This window comes from Nerophis lumbriciformis, linkage group LG25, assembly GCF_033978685.3.
Source record: "Nerophis lumbriciformis linkage group LG25, RoL_Nlum_v2.1, whole genome shotgun sequence".
NCBI classification, from domain to species: Eukaryota; Metazoa; Chordata; class Actinopteri; order Syngnathiformes; family Syngnathidae; genus Nerophis; species Nerophis lumbriciformis.
The window spans coordinates 13,565,646-13,585,000 of NC_084572.2; the positions used below are offsets into that span (position 1 = coordinate 13,565,646).

Here is a 19,355-nt window from a genome sequence, read left to right on the forward strand (position 1 = left end):
ACGACGGATGTTGTTTTTTTAATTTATAATGTATTCTAAATATAAAATAAATGCGATCAAAGTCAGCTTACAATGGAGCCTACAAAGCCCTTAAAAAACATCTAAACACTTCCACTGAGGTGTTATGTACATATTATGATGTAAGTATATATGTAATGTAGTCACAGGCACATTTATAATAACGTTGAATATTATGTATTTTGATCATTTTAAGCATACATGGCGCAATAATTAAAAAAATGCATCACAATGTTTGCTTTTGTTTTTCTTCATCACTGATTATTACTCACTGCAGACTTTATGAGAGCCAACAAACATAATAAAACATCACTTACTGCATAAGGTCTGCTGTCATTAGAATGCCGACTGCTAGGATGTTCATATATTCCCATTTAGATGAAAAATGTCTCATAATCCTCGTGAAGAAACTGGGTGGGCGGAGGGACCAAGTATCTTTTTGTGTCGTTCTCGCCAGTTTTGAGTCCTAAATGGCTGTCAAAGTGTACCAACTTGTCGGAATACCCACTCAGACTTCTTCTGTCCAGGTGAGATGCATGATTTAGGATCTTGAATAAACTTACAAGGAGCAAGGGAAGCGAGGAAGCAGCAGACCACTCGATGATATAAACATAGGGACACGCGGAAGTGATCACGGCCCCGCTGCGTTAGCGCTTATAATAACAGTATCACTCATACTTGGTTAATATTCAAGTCATGAAACGTAAATGTAGTATTGTTGGCGGTTTTTGAACGGTTATTTATCTGATTTTATGGGCGAAGTAGTGGAGCTCCAATTGGTTCCGCTGTAAGCGGACTTTTATTGACGTTTATTTAATATTTAGAATGCATTAAAAAAGATCCAAGTCTTTCATAATGACTGTGAACGATAGGCAAAAATTCCAAAAAAGTGAAGTTCCCCTTTAGAACCAGTGTCATCCGCAGTGGACATTTGTGTTTTGCAAAACAGCCCTATTTTTTTTAATTTATTTATTAATTCCTCCTAAAAAACTGCATGCTCTGCAGTGGACATGTTTTCCTTAACAGGTCTATTTGTTTGTGGGTTTTTTTTTTCCCTCTTAAGGACCAGTGTCCTCTGCAGTGAACATTTGTGTTTTGCTTAACAGTCATATTTTTTGTATTGTTTTCATTTTGTTTTTTTCCTCTTAGGGACCACTGTCCTCTGCAGTGGACATTTGTGTTTTGCTTGACAGTTATATTTTTTGTGTTTTTTTCATTTTGTTGTTTTCCTCTTAAGGACAAGTGTCCTCTGCAGTGGACATTTGTGTTTTTTAAAACAGACATTTTTTTTATATGTTTGTTTTTTTCCCCTCCCAAAAAACTCTGTCCTCTACAGTGGACAGTATTGGCTAAAAATCAACCAGTACCAGTAAGAATGGGCAAGTGAGAGTGGTCAAATATTAAAATGTTGCGACACCATGGATGCTGACAAAGAGCAGTCTTTGGAGCAGCATAAGAGGAAGAGTGAGCTATAACCCTTTCTTTTGTGTCACAACTTTTGGGTGCAGGGGCCATGTTTGTGTGACATCAACAACAATGCACATGAGGTTTGTTTTAACGATAAGGTAGGAGGAAGATGCTGATTAGTATTTACGTGTGCATGTGTTGTGACGCCAATCATGCCTCATTTCACATTTTTAAAGTTTGATAGTGGCGACTTGTCCAGGGTGTACCCCGCCTTCCGCCCGATTGTAGCTGAGATAGGCTCCAGCACCCCTCACGACCCCGAAAGGGATAAGAGGTAGAAAATGGATGGATGGATGGATGGATTATTGTCAGATGTGATATCTAATCGGATGATCCAAAATGCTGGGGATAATATTTCGTCGAGTGGTTGCAAATTATTATTAAACAGGAGAGTTTGGACTTAATATTGCAATCCTCATTTCCAATAATTTGAGAAATAGGAGCGGTTAAAGGTGGTGTTGTTAATTAATCGTAAACACATTTCCTTATAAACTTTGTCATCGTCGCGGCCCCATTTCAGGGTTTATATTGTATTTGGTCAGAAAATGTGCATTATAATTATTATTGTTATTATTTGACTGTTTAAATATGTTAACACCCTTTCATTTAGATTTGCCAGGGTTTTAGGATATTTCTTAATGATAAAGCCAAAAGGTCAGTTTCTGACGCCCCTTCCGGTTTATGTGACGTCACGCAGGTTTCATTTGAAGTCTTACAAGACGTCGACTGGTGCGTTCCATTTACATCCGGAAGTTGTAAGTCAGAGCTGGGAATGACATCACAGCCGAGGTATAAACGTTCCAGGTCAGAAATCAAGAAGGCCACATCCACGAAAACTATTGTCGCGCTTGCCTTGTCTGAATAGAAACACCTTCTGGCAAAATAGGCACTATTTATGTAACCTTTAAACAAGGTGGATGAAGATGAAACATAGGTGCTATTGAACGTATACAGTGTAGCTTACACTACTGTGACATTACCATACAACAACACATTGCATATGGCTGATTTAGTGCGACAAAAACTAATCAGAAGTGCTATTAATGGATATTATAGAACATGGGTGTAATATACTTTATTATGGGCCACTTTAAATGATGTGGTGGGCTACATTATATGACATGGCGGGCCACATTGAATGACATGGTGGGCTACTTTAAATTATGCAATGGACCATGTTAAATGAGACGGCGGGCCACATTAATGAGGTGACGGACAAAGTTAAATTATGCTATGAACTATTTTAAATGATGTGGCAGACAGCATTGAATGACATGGTGGCCTACATTAATGAGGTGATGGACCACATTAAATAATGCGATGGACAATGTTAAATGAGATGGCAGGCCAAATTAATGAGGTGACGGACCACATTAAAATTACGCAATGGACCATGTTAAATGAGATGGCGGGCCACATTAATGAGGTGACCAACCACATTAAACTATGCAATGGGCCATATTAATGAGGTGACCGACCAATTAAAAAGATGCGATGGACAATGTTAAATGAGATGGCGGGCCACATTAATGAGGTGACGGACCAAGTTAAATTATGCTATGGACTATGGGCAACATTAAATGATGCGATGGACCATATTAAATGATGTGGCAAACCACATTGAATTACATGGTGGGCCACATTATTGAGGTGATGGACCACGTTAAATTATGCTATGGACTATTTTAAATGTTGTGGCAGACCTCATTGAATGACATGGTGGGCCACATTATTGAGGTGGAGGACAATATTAAATGATGCGATGGACCATATTAAATGACGTGGCAAACCGCATTGAATGATACGGTGGGCCACGTTATTGAAGTGACGGACCACGTTAAATAATGCATTAGACCATGTTAAATGAGGAGGCGGACCATGTTAAATGATCTGGCAGACCACATTGAATTACATTGCGGGCCATATTAAATAACATGACGGATGACTTTAAATTATATGGCGGACCACATTAAATTATTTGGCAGACCACATGAAATGATATGGGGGGGCCATGATAAATGATGTGGCATACCATGTGAAATGATCTGGTGGACCACTTTGAATGACACGGTGGGCCACATTAATGAGGTGACCAAGTACTTTTAAATAATGTGGCAGGCCACATTGAATGACATGGCTGGCCACAGTAATGACAAGACCGACTAAGTTAAATGATATGGCGGGCCACAGTAATGAGGTGACGGACCACATCAGATAATGCGATGGACAATGTTAAATGAGATGGCAGGCCAAATTAATGAGGTGACGGACCACATTAAAATTATGCAATGGACCATGTTAAATGAGATGTCGGGCCACATTAATGAGGTGACCAACCACAGTAAACTATGCAATGGGCCATATTAATGAGGTGACCGACCACTTAAAAAGATGCGATGGACAATGTTAAATGAGATGGCGGGCCACATTAATGAGGTGACGGACCAAGTTAAATTATGCTATGGACAATGGGCAATATTAAATGATGCGATGGACCATTTTAAATGATGTGGCAAACCACATTGAATTACATGGTGGGTCACATTATTGAGGTAATGGACCACGTTAAATTATGCTATGGACTATTTTAAATGTTGTGGCAGACCTCATTGAATGACATGGTTTGACATGACACATTATTGAGGTGAAGGACAATATTAAATGATGCGATGGACCATATTAAATGATGTGGCAAACAGCATTGAATGATATGGTGGGCCACATTATTGAGATGACGGACCACATTAAATAATGCATTGGACCATGTTAACTGAGGAGGCGGACCATGTTAAATGATCTGGCAGGCCACTTTAAATAACGTGGCGTACCACATTAAATTACGTGGTGGACCATATTAAATGATCACACTGAATGACCACTGACCACACTGAATGACATGGCGGGCCACATTAATGAGGTGACCGACCACTTTAAATGATGCGATGGACCACATTGAATTACATTGCGGGCCATATTAAATAACATGACGGACGACTTTAAATTATATGGTGGACCACATTAAATTATTTGGCAGACTACATGAAATGATATGGGGGGGTCACAATAAATGATGTGGCATACCATGTGAAATGATCTGGCGGACCACATTGAATGACACGGGGCCACATTAATGAGGTGACCAACCATTTTTAAATGATGTGGCAGGCCACATTGAATGACATGGCTGGCCACACTAATGACGAGACCGACTAAGTTAAATGACATGACGGGCCACAGTAATGAGGTGACGGACCACATAAAATTATGTGGCAAACCTCATTAAATGACATGACGGGCCACAGTAATGAGGTGACGGACCACATAAAATGACGTGGCAAACCACATTAAATGATATGGTGTGCCACACTGCAGACCACGCTGAATGACATGGCGGGCCACATTAAATGATGTGACAGATCACTTTAAATGATATGGCGGGCCATATCTGGCCCCCTGGGTCTTGAATTCGATGCATGTTTATATTATTGTTTACATTCAGAGCAGCCATTTTTGAAGCCAACTCGGGGGTGGTGAGATTGCTCCCACTTTCTGAGTAAGAAATCCGACCTCAAGGGACGGTTTGATTGACACTTCCAATTAAGAACTTGGAAATTCCGACTTCCCAATACAAATGGACCACACCAAATGTATCTGTCTTCACATCTTTCACTCTGTACTAAAAGAGAGCACATCCTGTAAGTTTGATGTTTAAAAGTGTTAGCCCAGTTTCTCAGGTAGCAATGTTGTTTATTTAAGTTTAGATTGGGGTTAAACTTTTGTAACAGGTGAAGATGTGAACGTGACCAGTACTAATGATAGCATTTTAGTTAGCTAGCGAGTGACCCGCTAGCGTTAGCATGCTAGCCGGTTTGAAGTGTAGTGTTTTTGAGTATTGCTGTGCATGTCATGATATACAAAAGGCTCATCAACCACCCACATTTCAATTGTGTTTCAATCTGGGTTCATTTGGAGATCAGTCTCTGCTACATATCTCAGAAAGGCTTCTTGGAACCTTGCAGGGTCATCTTTTGAGTCCAGTTTATACATGCTATATAAATACTGTATTACAGTATTCATTCATTTTCATTTTTCATTTATTTATTTATTTCAGGCAATGACATAAAAAAGTCATTCGAATGATTTTGTGATTTATTTTATTTTATACGCTACACTAAGCCACAGTGCCTCAAATGTTATCTTTTTTTTGTAAACTGAATTTAATAGGAAAAACATGAAAAAAAAAAAGTATTTTCTGTAATTATCGTACATTACGATGCCTTTGTCCCCGCCCCCTCTCCAACATCTCCTGACTTAAATGTGCCGGCAAAGATTCTCACATTTAAAACAAAAATTAAGATTGTAGACTACTGTCCAATTGGTCACATCGAAGCATAAAAGGTGTTCGAGAAAACAATCTTGTTCCGATATTTTAAACGACGTTTGAACTATGAGTAATGTGGTGTGGCTAATGTATGTTTTCTTCTGGTTTTACTCCATCCTGGGATAAGCGACTTTAAAGTTCCACTACAGTAGGAAACATGTCTCATTATTGCAGGAGTTGATATTTTGCAATTTCTTCTCTAGGAAATCAACAAAAACATTAGAATTACAAAGAAAAGCATTTATATCACAGTTTAATGGACAACAAATATTTAGTTCATGCTCTCATTATTACTTTTTTCATGATAACCGGTGAGGCTGTGTCACACACCTGCCTCCCCTGGCAATACTACAAAACCCAAAACCAGTGAAGTTGGCACGTTGTGTAACTCGTAAATAAAAACAGAATACAATGATTTGCAAATCCTTTTCAACTTATATTCAATTGAATAGATTGCAAAGGGAAGATATTTAATGTTCGAACTGAGAAACTTAATTTTGTTTTGCAAATAATCATTAACTTAGAATTTAATGGCAGCAACACATTGCAAAAAAGTTGGCACAGGGGCATTTTTACCACTGTGTTACATGGCCTTTCCTTTTAACAACACTCAGTAAACGTTTGGGAACTGAGGAGACCAATTTTGGAAGCTTTTCAGGTGGAATTATTTCCCATTCTTGCTTGATGTACAGTTTAAGTTTTTCAACCGTCCGGGGTCTCCGTTGTCGGATTTTAGGCTTCATATTGTGCCACACCCTCGCCCCATCCTTGTTTGTGAATGACTGAGCATTTCATGGAAGTTGCTTTTGTACCCAATTATGGCACCCACCTGTTCCCAATTAGCCTGTTCACCTGTGGGATGTTCCAAATAAGTGTTTGATGAGCATTCCTCAACTTTCTCAGTCTTTTGGTGCCAGCTTTTTTGAAACTTTTGCAGGCATCAAATTCCAAATGAGCTAATATTTGCAAAAAATAACGTTATCCAATTTGAACGTTTTTGCAGTCTATTCAATTGAATATAAGTTGAAAAGGATTTGCAAATCATTGTATTCTGTTTTTATTTACGACCTACACAATGTGCCAACTTCACTGGTTTTGGGGTTAGTACAAAGGATTGACTTAAAGTCCTAAACGGACCAATTTTTTCAAGAAATGACCGCTTTCGGTCGAAGAATTTGACGTCGACGAAAGTGGTTGACTTTTTTAATAAGAACACTGTAAACGAGGCTTGTTGAGTTGTCAACATAAGCGTGTTCCTCTGTGTTGCTGTCAATGGATGTACCGATACAAACAACAGCCTTCACTAGTTGTTGGCCAAAGAAAAGGGGCGTGGCTATGCTAATTAGCAATGGTCCATTGTTTTTGTGGGTGATTTTTAGATATACAGACACAACAATCAGTCTCTTTGGTATTTCATCCGGTCGGACATTTTCCCTCGGTCTGCCTCCTTTAGTCCTCACCGCTCATCACTCGCAGCTGCCACCATCCTAATCTGACCCCTGACCTCCCCCAGAATGCCACGCGTCACCACAGAGGCCTTTGCCCCAAAGCTGTCCTCACTGTTCGTGTCGCTGTCGCAACCGGAGCTCGCCGACAAGGCGGTGAGCTGCACGACCGATTCCGTGGAGTCTCGGCCTGGGCGGGTCCTCGCCGCGGGGGGTGGCGAGGAGCTGTGGGACGGGGGTGGGGTGTCGCACTGAAAAGGTGCTTCCAGTTTGTCGTCGGGTCCGGACGAGTCAATGTTCCGGAGCTCCGCCTCCTCCCCAGACGAGTCCTTGCGCGTGTCCCGGGCCTGGTCGCTGAGCAAGGTGACCAGGAAGTTGATGTACTTGACGGCCAGACGTAGGATCTCATTCTTGCTCAGCTTCTTGTCGGGCGGATGCGTGGGGATGAGCTTCCTCAGCTCCGAAAAGGCGCCGTTCACGTTCTGCTGCCGCCAGCGCTCACGGCTGTTAGTGAAGACGCGGCGAGCGATTTTCTGTGGAGGACCTGCTGAGTACACACACACACACACTCTCTGAGTTGGTGTTGTCATGGCAACATGTACTGTGAACATTGACCCGAATACAAGATTACAGTCTTCTCTCGTTTATTACTGTTAATTGGTCCTGGACATGATCCTGATAAATTAAGTAGAATTCATTAATTATAAATCAAATGTAAACATTTTTTTTACTACTTTTCTAAAAAAATTTTTTTTTATGAGAGCCCTCCAGACACAAGATTTGTCACCTTTACACTAGTTTAATCCAATCCAATCCAATCTAATCCACTTTATTTATAAAGCACATTTAAACAACAAAATGTTTCCAAAGTGCTGCACAACAATATTAAAAACAATATTCAAATATTATTCTTAGCTCCACCAATGACTGAATAAAAACAACAAATAAATACATATAAAACCAATATAAAAAAACGATATAAAATAAATATGATTAAAAATGATTTTAAAGGGTAAAACCATTTAAAACAGTAAATAGAAATCAAAATTTTAAAAACACAAAGGACAACAGAGGACCACACAACTCACGTAGTGTTAAAAGCCAGAGAATAAAATATAGCAATGCTGCCTGAGGCTGAGCCAAACAGAGGTCATGATACTGAATAACTGGTTTGGTCTCCTTTAATGTCCGATACTAGTCTGTAGTATTCATATTTTTTGTGCATTTAGCCATTTGTTATGCTTAAAAGGCTTAATTTAGGACCAATAATATGTAGGTATGCTTTAAAATCCCCCCCCCCCCCCCCCAAAAAAAAATCTGCGATGTGGTGAGGCCACAATATTTAAAGCGCCATGTGGCGAGGGACGACTATTATTTTTAATCCTTAAAAAAGTCTAAAAAAAAGACATGTCTTAAACTTTTTTTTTTTAATTTTTTTAATTTTTTTTAAACATTTGTTTATTGGGTTTTAGACACATATAGTTAACAGGAATAGCCAATAATGCATCATATACCGTTTTCCACCAAAACAAGTAAAAAAAAAAAAAAAAAAAAAAAAAAAATCTAATAAATAATTAATAAGTAAAAGAGAAACCACCGACAGATATCAAAATAAAACTACATACATTTACATTCCTGAATGGCCCTAGAGCAGGGGTGTCAAACTCAAATACAGAGTGTGCCAAAATTCAAAACTGAACAAAGCCGCGGGCCAAGGTTGAACAAATTAACCTTTTAATAGGGTCCCAAACAAGTTTTGCATTGAATATTGAACAAGCAGGGCTTATATAACTTTATAGTGACATGCAAAATCGAGTTTCAAATAATAATAATTAAAAAATATCAATGGCATATCAAATACAATTTAAATAAAAATTGAATGCCTCTTTTCTATTTGCAGCCTTCTGAGGTAAATATCAACATTAACTTTTTCCACAGGCTAATAAATTTGAAAATAAAATAATGAGTAAACCAACCATTCAGGACTTTAAACTGCTCAGTTTGCAACACACTGATCTAATCTGATGTGCCCAAGCCAAATACCTGCCATCTTTTCTTGGATGCTAGTTCATTAATGTCGGGGCTCAGGCTTTGAGCTGAAGCAACCCTCATTATCGAACAAAGTTGTTCATCAGTCATTATTTCTCGTATTCCACAGTCTTGGGGGCGTGCCTTACAGGCACTGCTTTTAACGTCCTTTACGAGCTGACGTCACGTCCACTTTTCATTCCTTCTAACAACGTGCCCGACCAGTCACAAGATATGTGCGGCTCCTGTACGCACACACACGTAAATGCAAAGCGTACTTCATCAACAGCGATACAGTTTACACTGAGAGTGGCCGTATAAGCAACTTTAACATTGTTAGAAATATACGCCACACTGTGAATCCACACCAAACAAAAATGACAAACACATTTTGGGAGAACATCCGCACAGTAACACAACATAAACACAACAGAACAAATACCCAGAATCCTTTGTAGCACTAACTCTTCTGGGACGCTACAAGGTGTGTGTGTGGGGGGGTGGCGGGGTTTGGAGGTAGCGGGGGTGTATATCATAGCGTCCAGGTGTTGTGCCGGATAATGCACCCCCGGTGTAGAATGCACCCCCTGACGGGAGTGTTATATCGACTAAAGCCCACACTTAAAGTTTCCACGTGCAAGATTGAATCTATTTGAAAAAGTTAATTAATAAGAAGCCAAAAGTGCAAAAACAATAATGTTCGTGTTGGAGGAGTTGTGAATGAATGAAATATGAAATCCGTGCTGCAGTCGCTGCTGGGCCACAACATTAGGTACAACTGCAGATTGTTCTCCCTAAAAACAGAAGAAGTTAATATTTATAGTGTCAAATGGCTAAATCTAAAACCTGTTTGTTTGATGTTTTATTTTATTTTTTTGCATGTTCAGAAAAAAAATACTTTTTGGTGCAGATCTAGTTGCAAATCCAGGGTAAATATTGTATTTTTTCAGACATTTTCCTCATTTAATAAGACATAAATGTTAATTTTAAAATCCAAACATTTGCAGATGATACAAATTTGGATAGTTTGGCCTTTTTAACTGGAAAAGTGTACTTGACTAAAGACTGATTTTCAACAGAAGGAGCTTATCAGACATGCAAAAAGTCTTACTGCAACATGCTTATAAACATGCTATTCAAAAAGCGTGACACCAAAATATGATGAGTGAGTTTTCTGAGACATTTGTAACAAAGTAGAAGCTGCTGACTTACGTTCATTGATCTCCATCTCGAAGTGTGACGAAGGTCTCCTCTTAATGCGGCTGCTGGTGATGACTCCAAAACTTCCTCCTGAGGTACCCAAGTATGAACTGAAGGAATAGGCAATACGTAAGTAAACATGATTATGGCAAAGAAAAGAAGAATAACAGAGTGTGTGAGATTGAGTGTGCGTGTAGATTATGATGCCAGTCTAATTAAGACCAGTTGTGCACTACAGGAGGATGAAGTAGATCAATGCCTCCTGCTTACAAACACAGTAGAGAGGAACAAGCTTCCAGGACAGATGGGGAAGTCATACATGGAGATAATGTGGACTATCATTCGTCTGCTGTGTTCAAAAATCATTTTGCGAATAGATGCACAGTTGGAGGGCTCGGATACAGTAAGGCTGCCAGTTTTTACAGTTCCAAGCACCTACAATTAGTCATTCCTTTGTGTGATTGTCCCACTGTGTGCTTCCTGAAGTGGGAAGAATTGGTGATGAAATAAAGTGGAGCTTCTAAAATATTACATTATTATTTAAAAAAAAAAAGTGTGCATATTGAAGCAGTGTTATTGTACTGTACGTATACCTGTCGACCTTACTATATTTTATCTATTTAAATGTAACTTTTAAACTGTACAACTATTCGTAATAGACTCAAGAAAAGAAAGTGTTGTTAAATATAAGATATGACCTAAATTAACATTGTATTAATATCATTATTTAGTTTATATACATTTTTATCATTATTTATTGTATTTATCAACATGCACAGTCAAACCTGTGTAGGGTTGTACGGTATACCGGTATTAGTATAGTACCGCGGTACTAATGAATCATATTTGGTACCATACCGCTTCTGAAAAGTACCGGCCCGGTAAGCAGATAATAAGCAGATATTAACAGTAAATGAACAAGTAGATTAATAATTAATTTTTTTTACCGCTGGTCCTTAATAATTTTGACAAAATAATAGAACGGAAAATGACACAATATGTTACTGCATATGTCAGCAGACTAAATTAGGAGCCTTTGTTTGTTTACTTACTAATAAAAGACAAGTTGTCTTGTATGTTCACTATTTTGTTTAAGGACAAACTTGCAATAAGAAACATATGTTTAATGTACTGTAAGATATTTTGTTAAAATAAAGCCAATAATGCAATTTTTTGTGGTCCCCTTTATTTAGAAAAGTATAGAAATAATTTTGGTACCGGTATCAGGACAACACTAAACCTGTGTTAGTGGCCACATGTCCATAGCGGCCACAAATATTTCCCCCCCAGAGAAAATTAGTTCTATAAACATTTTTACCTCCAGAATTTTAATTTTTACGCCGTATAGCGTCCACTAATATCAACATTTGCTGCAATTATTCATGTTAATAGAGTCTTACGCCTTAATTCTACCGAGTGCATTTGTGTTGCGTGCTGCGAGTTTGCAGCAATTCAACAACAGACAAAAGATCCAACTGGAGAAGGAGAAGACTTGCTTGGATCGTGTCTTTGTTTCTCTGATTGTTGTGCTTTTAACACGGATAAGTAAACTATTATACAACACAAAGCGTTTTATTTTGAAAATCAACCGGATGTGTTTTGTTTGTACTACTTCTAGTCCCGCTCTACTTCATCTGCGTGAAATTGCTGTGGCATCCGGTGAAACATAGCAGCCTTGCGTATTTGCTTTGGAGTGTTGGGGATGTGATGTCATTGCTGGTATTCCATCATGTGACTTCTTCACGGAAGTGAAAACCAGTGGTGGTCAACCAAGCCAAGATGGCTGTTGTACAGCAAGCAGATCGTAAACTATCTGAGTACAAAAGAGGCTTTTAATCTTCCTGCAAAAAATCCAACTATGCAATGGAATAGATTCTTATACCTTATCAAAAAAAAGATTTGTTGAGTGATATCAAGGATTATACGTTCCTCAGACATATCGAACTATTGTGCTCCATACGACATTCTACACGACGAAACAGATGAGATGGTCTACAACTTCTTTGTGTAAGGCTGGGTCAAGGAAATTGGTATCAAGACTCTACCGGATAAATATGCATCGTTTTTGCTCGGGGAAGGTTGCATTTCATTATTTCACTTTGCGTCTATAGCCATGTTTGTTGCTGTTGCAAGCGCCATTTACTAATAGCATGTTTTTCCCTGTCTTTATCTGAATATAACTAAGCTTCTTTTAGAATTGTTGCCTTTGGTAAAGGCTTAACTCTTTTAAGTTTTGTTCACATTTGCTTTCTTTTATTTAGACTTGTTGGTGCTTTTCGAAACACTCGTAGCAAACATGTGTTTAAGAACTACAAATAATAGCAAGATAATACTTCAATGGGGAATACGAAACGTTAAAAGTATATCCAACAAACATTAATGCATTCTTTCACCCTGTTCCCTTAGACAGGAAAGTGAGCTGCATGCTTTTCTCGTCATTGTTTCGTAAAATCTTGCACTTTTCCGCTCTTTTTGATTACCTCTCGAGGAACTCTGAAGAAATATTTATCTTTTTTGCGATTTGAACAATTCGCACAGCCAAAAACAACATAACCATTGGACATTTTGTCTTTGTGAAAGGCTAAATGGCGCCTAGTAACCATTGAGAGCAGAACGAGCTTGACCACCACACATATTTAATGGGCGGGAGTCTGTTCCCTCTAATTTTTCATGTGTGTGAGCAAACGCAAAAACTCCCTGAGCATTCAGTGGAGCCCATGTGAGCAACATCACACGTGCACACTGTGGCTACACCAGCAGCACACCTGTCCCAAACCCGACTAAATAACAAGTTAAATCTCCATCCATCCATCCATTTTCTACCTCTTGTCCCTTTTGGGGTTGCAGGGGGTGCTGGAGCCTATCTCAGCTGCATTCGGGCGGAAGGCGGGGTACACCCTGGACAAGTCCCCACCTCATCGCAGGGCCAACACAGATAGACAGACAACATTCTCTTATTATTATAATCAAATGACAGCAGTCATTTCCATGAGATTATTTTCTAATATAAGTGTTTAGGCCCACTTACAATTACAATAACAAAAAATATTGTTTTTCATGAACTGTGTACTTGTATTGTTTGTCTGGGTGGAGGTCCTGCTTTGGAAATAATGTGTACCCCTTTTAGACATTGCATTTAGTTCCCATTAAAACATTCACATGTTGCACAATGAGATGTAAACAGGGGAGCATGTGTACATTCCTGCAACTTCCTGTTTGTAAAAAATATATTTTTATTAGTATTTATTTATTATACTAACAGCATTTCATGATTAATATTTATAAATTAAGATTCCTAATAAATGACACTAGAAGAAGCACACATTTGATTGGTAAATCATAGTGTAACAACTTGGAATGACACTTTATGTGTGGTGTTGGAGTTGTCCGACTTTTTGTGTGGCTGTAAACGCATCACTGGCTAAGTGCCATATGTGCATGTGTTGGCGCAAGTGAGAAAGAGCGAGCGGTTTTGGTCTGGTTTGTACTGCAGAAAATGACCACTTTTGCTAGATATCATTTTTTTTTACTAATGTTTTGGTGATGTGTTTATGGCCGACAATAAAGAGTTTTGCTCAGTAAAGTGATCGATGGAATTCATGTCCTCAAAGCGTCTCGACAGACGTTACAATATTTGAACAATGATGATGAAAACTGTTTTCTCTGTCGTGTCCGTGTCGTGTCGAAAATTGTTATGCGCTTATTTTTTTATTTGATTTTGTGTGTGCCATAGATTTGCCGTGCGCAGAGGACGCTAGAGCAGTGCGCAATTGCACAGGAGCGCACCTTAGAGAGAACATTGGGCGGGACGTGAGCCGGGTGTGACCTCAGTAACATCCCAGCTATAGACATGCGACTGCTGGAGTATTTAGTCATCTGGGCACCTACATATTGATTAGCATTTTCCGCGGATCATTACTGGACTGGATGTGACACATAGCGCTATCATTGTGAAGGCCATACTTGTGTGACTCGTGGGAAAAAGAGAGCAATTGACAGTGGTCATGTTTGAACGAGACAAGTTGACTAAAAAAAAAAGAAAAAAAGTGCCTCTTGAGTTCCTGCCTGCCGAGCTTTCATTACATCTTACCAGACCCTCAGTTACAATAATTCACCATTTTGAGTGCTTTAATTATCATCCAGTGGAACCTCAATTTACAACCTCACAGATCGAATACAAATAGGATTTGGTGTGCGGACCTTGACTCAGTACAAACGTTTCATCCACTCTTTGTGTCCTTTGCATCGCAGCCATTTTGTGCCAGGCAGCACATGCATTGTGGGCAGGCGGATCGATCTCCGGTGCTCATTTGTTGTGTTGGTTTGAAAAAATGCAGGGAGTAGCCACAGTGTTGTCGACACTGACCTCCGCCGCACACAAAGCAGAATAACCAACAAGTTACTTTGAAGTGGATTTAGTTTTATTCCTACTCGTTGCAGCGACTTGGCTGGTAAATTTAAGGAGTTTTGTAATTTCAAACTGAGTGCACCACAGGGCTAGTGATAGTGTGTGTGCGTGTTAACAGGGCGGCTGAAAATGAGGACAGTTCAGCTAGTTGTTGTTGTTTTGGCTTATTTAATAAATATAATGTTGATCCATCACCCCATTGTTATGTTTGTTTGATATAAAGTACTTTTATATTTTAGTGTTATATATTATGTTCAAAGTGTACAAACATCTACATTGTTTCTTGTGGAGAAATTTGCTTCAATATACAAACTTTTCTATTTACAAACCCTGTTCAAGAATCAATTAAGTTTTTAAATCGAAGATTTACAAACTTCACTCTCCACTTGCACCGAGAGTAGCTCTTGTTGTGTTGATCACATACATTCTGTGTCAAAAGGCTGACATATTGGATAGTTTAAATAAATAAAAAACCTCACAACTCTCATAACCGCGCCAACAGGTCTCTCTTCCGGAATCAAGTCTGAGCATGTGCAGTAACATGGACTAGTCCGTTGCGTAAGAAGGACGAGGGTTGGGGCTGTCAAGAACGATCAACATTGATTAAGTGTTGTGATGTATTTCGAAGCGCAAAAATTAAGACAAAATATTTTTTATATAGAACAAAACTTTATAAATTTTTTCTTATGAGACATTTTGGGGCCCCTGAAAATCTCGGGGCGCCAGGCAACTGCCTGTGTTTGTCTAATGGTATGTCCGCCCCAGGCTGGAAGATGACACAATGACTCGAGTGGAAACGTGGAGGCTCTGCAGCCACAACACAGCTGCAACGCAAACACTCAACTTTTAGGGCTCACTTATTTCTTTGTTTACTCTTTTTAAGACTAAACTTGCTACAATATGAATTGTTTTGTGCTTTCCTCTATAAAGTTCACCGTGTGAGTTCGACATAGCAATAAACAATAAAATGAATGCACAAAAATCACAATTAAAACAGGTACCGTATTTTTCGGAGTATAAGTCGCACCGGAGTATAAGTCGCACCTGCCCAAAATGCATAATAAATAAGGAAAAAAACATAAGTCGCACTGGAGCCCGGCCAAACTATGAAAAAAACTGCGACTTATAGTCCGAAAAATACGGTACCTTAACCCTGTCTACTTGTTCGTGAGCCGTTACAATAGGCAGGTTTGACCGTATTTATTTGATTTATTTATTCATTTTCTTATTGTTGTACAGTTTTTTTTTTATTTAAAATATTTTGAAATATTACTTCATGTCTTATTCATTTAAGACAAAAAAATATATATATACAGTATTTACCTTTTTTTTTTGCAGCTGTTCCTCATACTTGTAAGTCATTATCACTATAAAGCAGTGGTGTCAAACGTACGGCCCGCGGGCCGGATCAGGCCCACGAACAGGTTTTATCCGGCCCGCGAGATGAGTTTGCCAAATATAAAAATGAAAATGTGTCCACTGGATGTCGGAACAGCAATTCCTTGTTTTCCCTTCAGAGAGGGCGGAGCCATAGGCGCCGATCTACATTTCTGCCAGTGGATGCTCGGACGGGCGGTAAATCTGACGCTACTTTTCTAAGCATGCACGGTTTTTGCTTGGTGGTGAGAAAGAATTTGCCATCAATCCCACGTGGGTGCTCGGCATTGTCCGCGGGTGCTCGGGCCCCGAAGCACTCACGGGATCGGCGCCCATGGGTGGAGCTATGTGTCGTGTTAAGATAGAGGACACTACATAGTTACGCTGCTTATTAGTAGAGATGTTGTTTTTTTTAATTAAATCAACATAAACACAAGATACACTTACAATTATTGCACCAACTCAAAAAACCTCCCTCCCCCATTTACACTCATTTACACTTATATATCAATATATATCAATACAGTCTGCAAGGGATACAGTCCGTAAGCACACATGATTGTGCGTGCTGCTGGTCCACTAATAGTACTAACCTTTAACAGTTAATTTTACTCATTTTCATTAATTACTAGTTTCTATGTAACTGTTTTTATATTGTTTTACTTTCTTTTTTATTCAAGAAAATGTTTTTAATTTATTTATCTTATTTTATTTTATTTTATTATTATTTTTAAAGTACCTTATCTTCACCATACCTGGTTGTCCAAATTAGGCATAATAATGTGTTAATTCCACAACTGTATATATCGGTTGATATCGGTATTGGTTGATATCGGTATCGGTAATTAAAGAGTTGGACAATATCGCAATATCGGATATCGGCAAAAAGCCATTATCGGACATCCCTACTTATTAGTGATAGTATACAAGATGTGGATTGTTACGTTCATGCCTTGATTGTCAATGATGTTGTTGGTAATGTAACCTGTGACATTTAAATGCTTTTGATATTCTGTACATTTCGTGTTGTACTTTTGTGTACACATTTTCTGTGCGCACATAAATATGCTGAAATAATATATATCCACTTCTAACTTCATGTGAGATTAATGATATGAGTCCAAATTCCCAAGTTTTGTTGTAGATGATGCTCTATATGTACAGAATAACCACATGGTGTTAGTACATCAGTTGAGGAAAATGAATAAATTACATTAATAACATCTTGTAAATTAATTTTGATATCATTATACATTTCATCTTTTGATAGATTTTTAAAAATAACACTATTTTAAAACTCTGCCAGACTCAAATCCACCAATTATTATCACATAATTTAGTCAGATCGTATAAATAATGACAAATGAAGATAGAATACTATTAACCACAACATGTAAGTGTAAAAAAAAAAAAAACATTTCCAGAATGTGCTTGGTCTTTTTTTAAACAAAGAAAACAATCTGAAGTTTTCTTTATTTTTAAGTTATCATGCCATGATTTTACGAGTCCAGCCCACTTGGGAATAGATTTTCCTCCATGTGGCCTCTAGGCAAAAATGAGTTTGACACCCTTGCTATAAAGCAATGTTTCCTGTTTTGTTGTTACTTAAATGAATAATAATTATTATAATAATGATATGAATGAGTGTATGATTGCAAAGTTATGTTTGTCTAATAGCCATCTTTCAATGTGAATATACTGTAAATATGTTTCCTCCTTTATTAATTTTTATTTTTTAAGGGGATTTTATGCAAAAATGTGGTCTCACCTGGAGAAGAAAGGATGAAGGTGCAGGTACGGCTGAGCCATCATTGATTCTGGCGAGGCTGCCGATGGACCGCCTCCTGAGTTGGACGCAGGCAAACAGGCCAGCTGGCTGCGGCGGAGCTCCAGGTGAGGATGCTTTGTGGGGAACGGGTGCAGCGTGGTCAGAGGCGTGTTGGGGAGGGGTAGCGGGGGCTTGCTGTGGGCCAGACTGATGACTGGGATGTGAGGAGGAAGAGGTGAGGATGAGGAGGCTGCAGGTGGAGATGGGAGCGGGCCCAGGCTTGTCTTGGGGAGGAGCGGCGGTGGGGAGGAGAGTGTGGGAGATTTGGTCGTTTGTCCTTCTTGGGACTCATCCGTCTCCATGACGACCGGCTCCGGTGTATCTGTGTCTGTTACGTTGGCTGAGGTGGTCCTCAGGGTGGCGGGGACATCTTTGGAAGATGCCAGAAGCGGACTGTGAGGCTCACACGGAGGCGAGGTGGAGCCTGGGCCGAGGTGTGGGGAGGCCTGGGTCTCTTCGGGGTTAATCCTCTCCATCATGATGGAGCACGCGTGGCTTCAAGCTTTCTTTTTCTCGTGTGTGTGCGTTTGTGTCACCGTGTTGTATTGCCCCGGACGATGAACTCACTCACCCCCTGGTTGCACTTGTTGCACTTTCCTGCAGATTCTCTCATGTCTTTGTGCTTTTACACGCATCTCACTTGCCAACTTTCTACCCATCTGTCCCCGTTTGGGGTTCTTTCAAGAGTGAGCCCTCTGTCGAAGAAAACATCTTTACACCAGCTGACCCCTAATGGAGCTTTAAGTACAGCGTGACCCAAGGTGGATGCCTGGACACACACATCCTGCATGGAGGATTCTCTGAGTGTGTGTGTGTGAGTGTGTGTATGTCAAGGATGTGAGTCAAAATCCTTTTAAGCGTTCAAAATGTCCCCGGCTGGCGAAGATTGGATCCATATCAAAGAGGCTGTGAAACAAAGAGAAAAAGGTGCATGGGATTTACTGTATAGTTGGTGTATATTTAGAGAGTACAGTATGTCACATTTTACACGCCAGCAACACGAAAGCACGCAACTGATAAACGATGCTCTTATTATTGGACAGTGCAAATTGTTATTGAGCAAATGTGCTGCTTGCAAAGAGGGACATTGGTGTTACTTGTGAGTCACCATCTTTAAGGTTTGGCAATAGCTTAGCTTCCTGTTTTGTTGTCGCTTAATGGTCATGACTTTTATTTCGGACAGTTCCCTCTTTCACAATTAGA

The 19,355-nt window shown here is 39.3% G+C and overlaps 1 protein-coding gene across 2 annotated transcripts in view; it reads right to left on the reverse strand.

Moving 5' to 3' along the window:
- Positions 1 to 7,055: 7,055 nt before the first annotated feature.
- lyl1 (LYL1 basic helix-loop-helix family member) overlaps positions 7,056 to 19,355 on the reverse strand; it is a 14,163-nt gene continuing 1,863 nt past the window's right edge. The window contains exons 2-4 of one of the 2 annotated variants that reach the window (XM_061983811.1): positions 18,093 to 19,058; positions 10,552 to 10,649; positions 7,056 to 7,855 (exon numbers count right to left, since the gene is read on the reverse strand). In XM_061983811.1, coding sequence (XP_061839795.1) covers positions 7,323 to 7,855; positions 10,552 to 10,649; positions 18,093 to 18,631 — 1,170 coding nt within the window. In that variant the 5' untranslated portion in view covers positions 18,632 to 19,058 and the 3' untranslated portion in view covers positions 7,056 to 7,322. Of the gene's footprint in view, positions 7,859 to 10,551; positions 10,650 to 18,092; positions 19,059 to 19,355 lie in introns of both variants that reach the window. The other variant, XM_061983810.1, reaches the window with a different exon arrangement.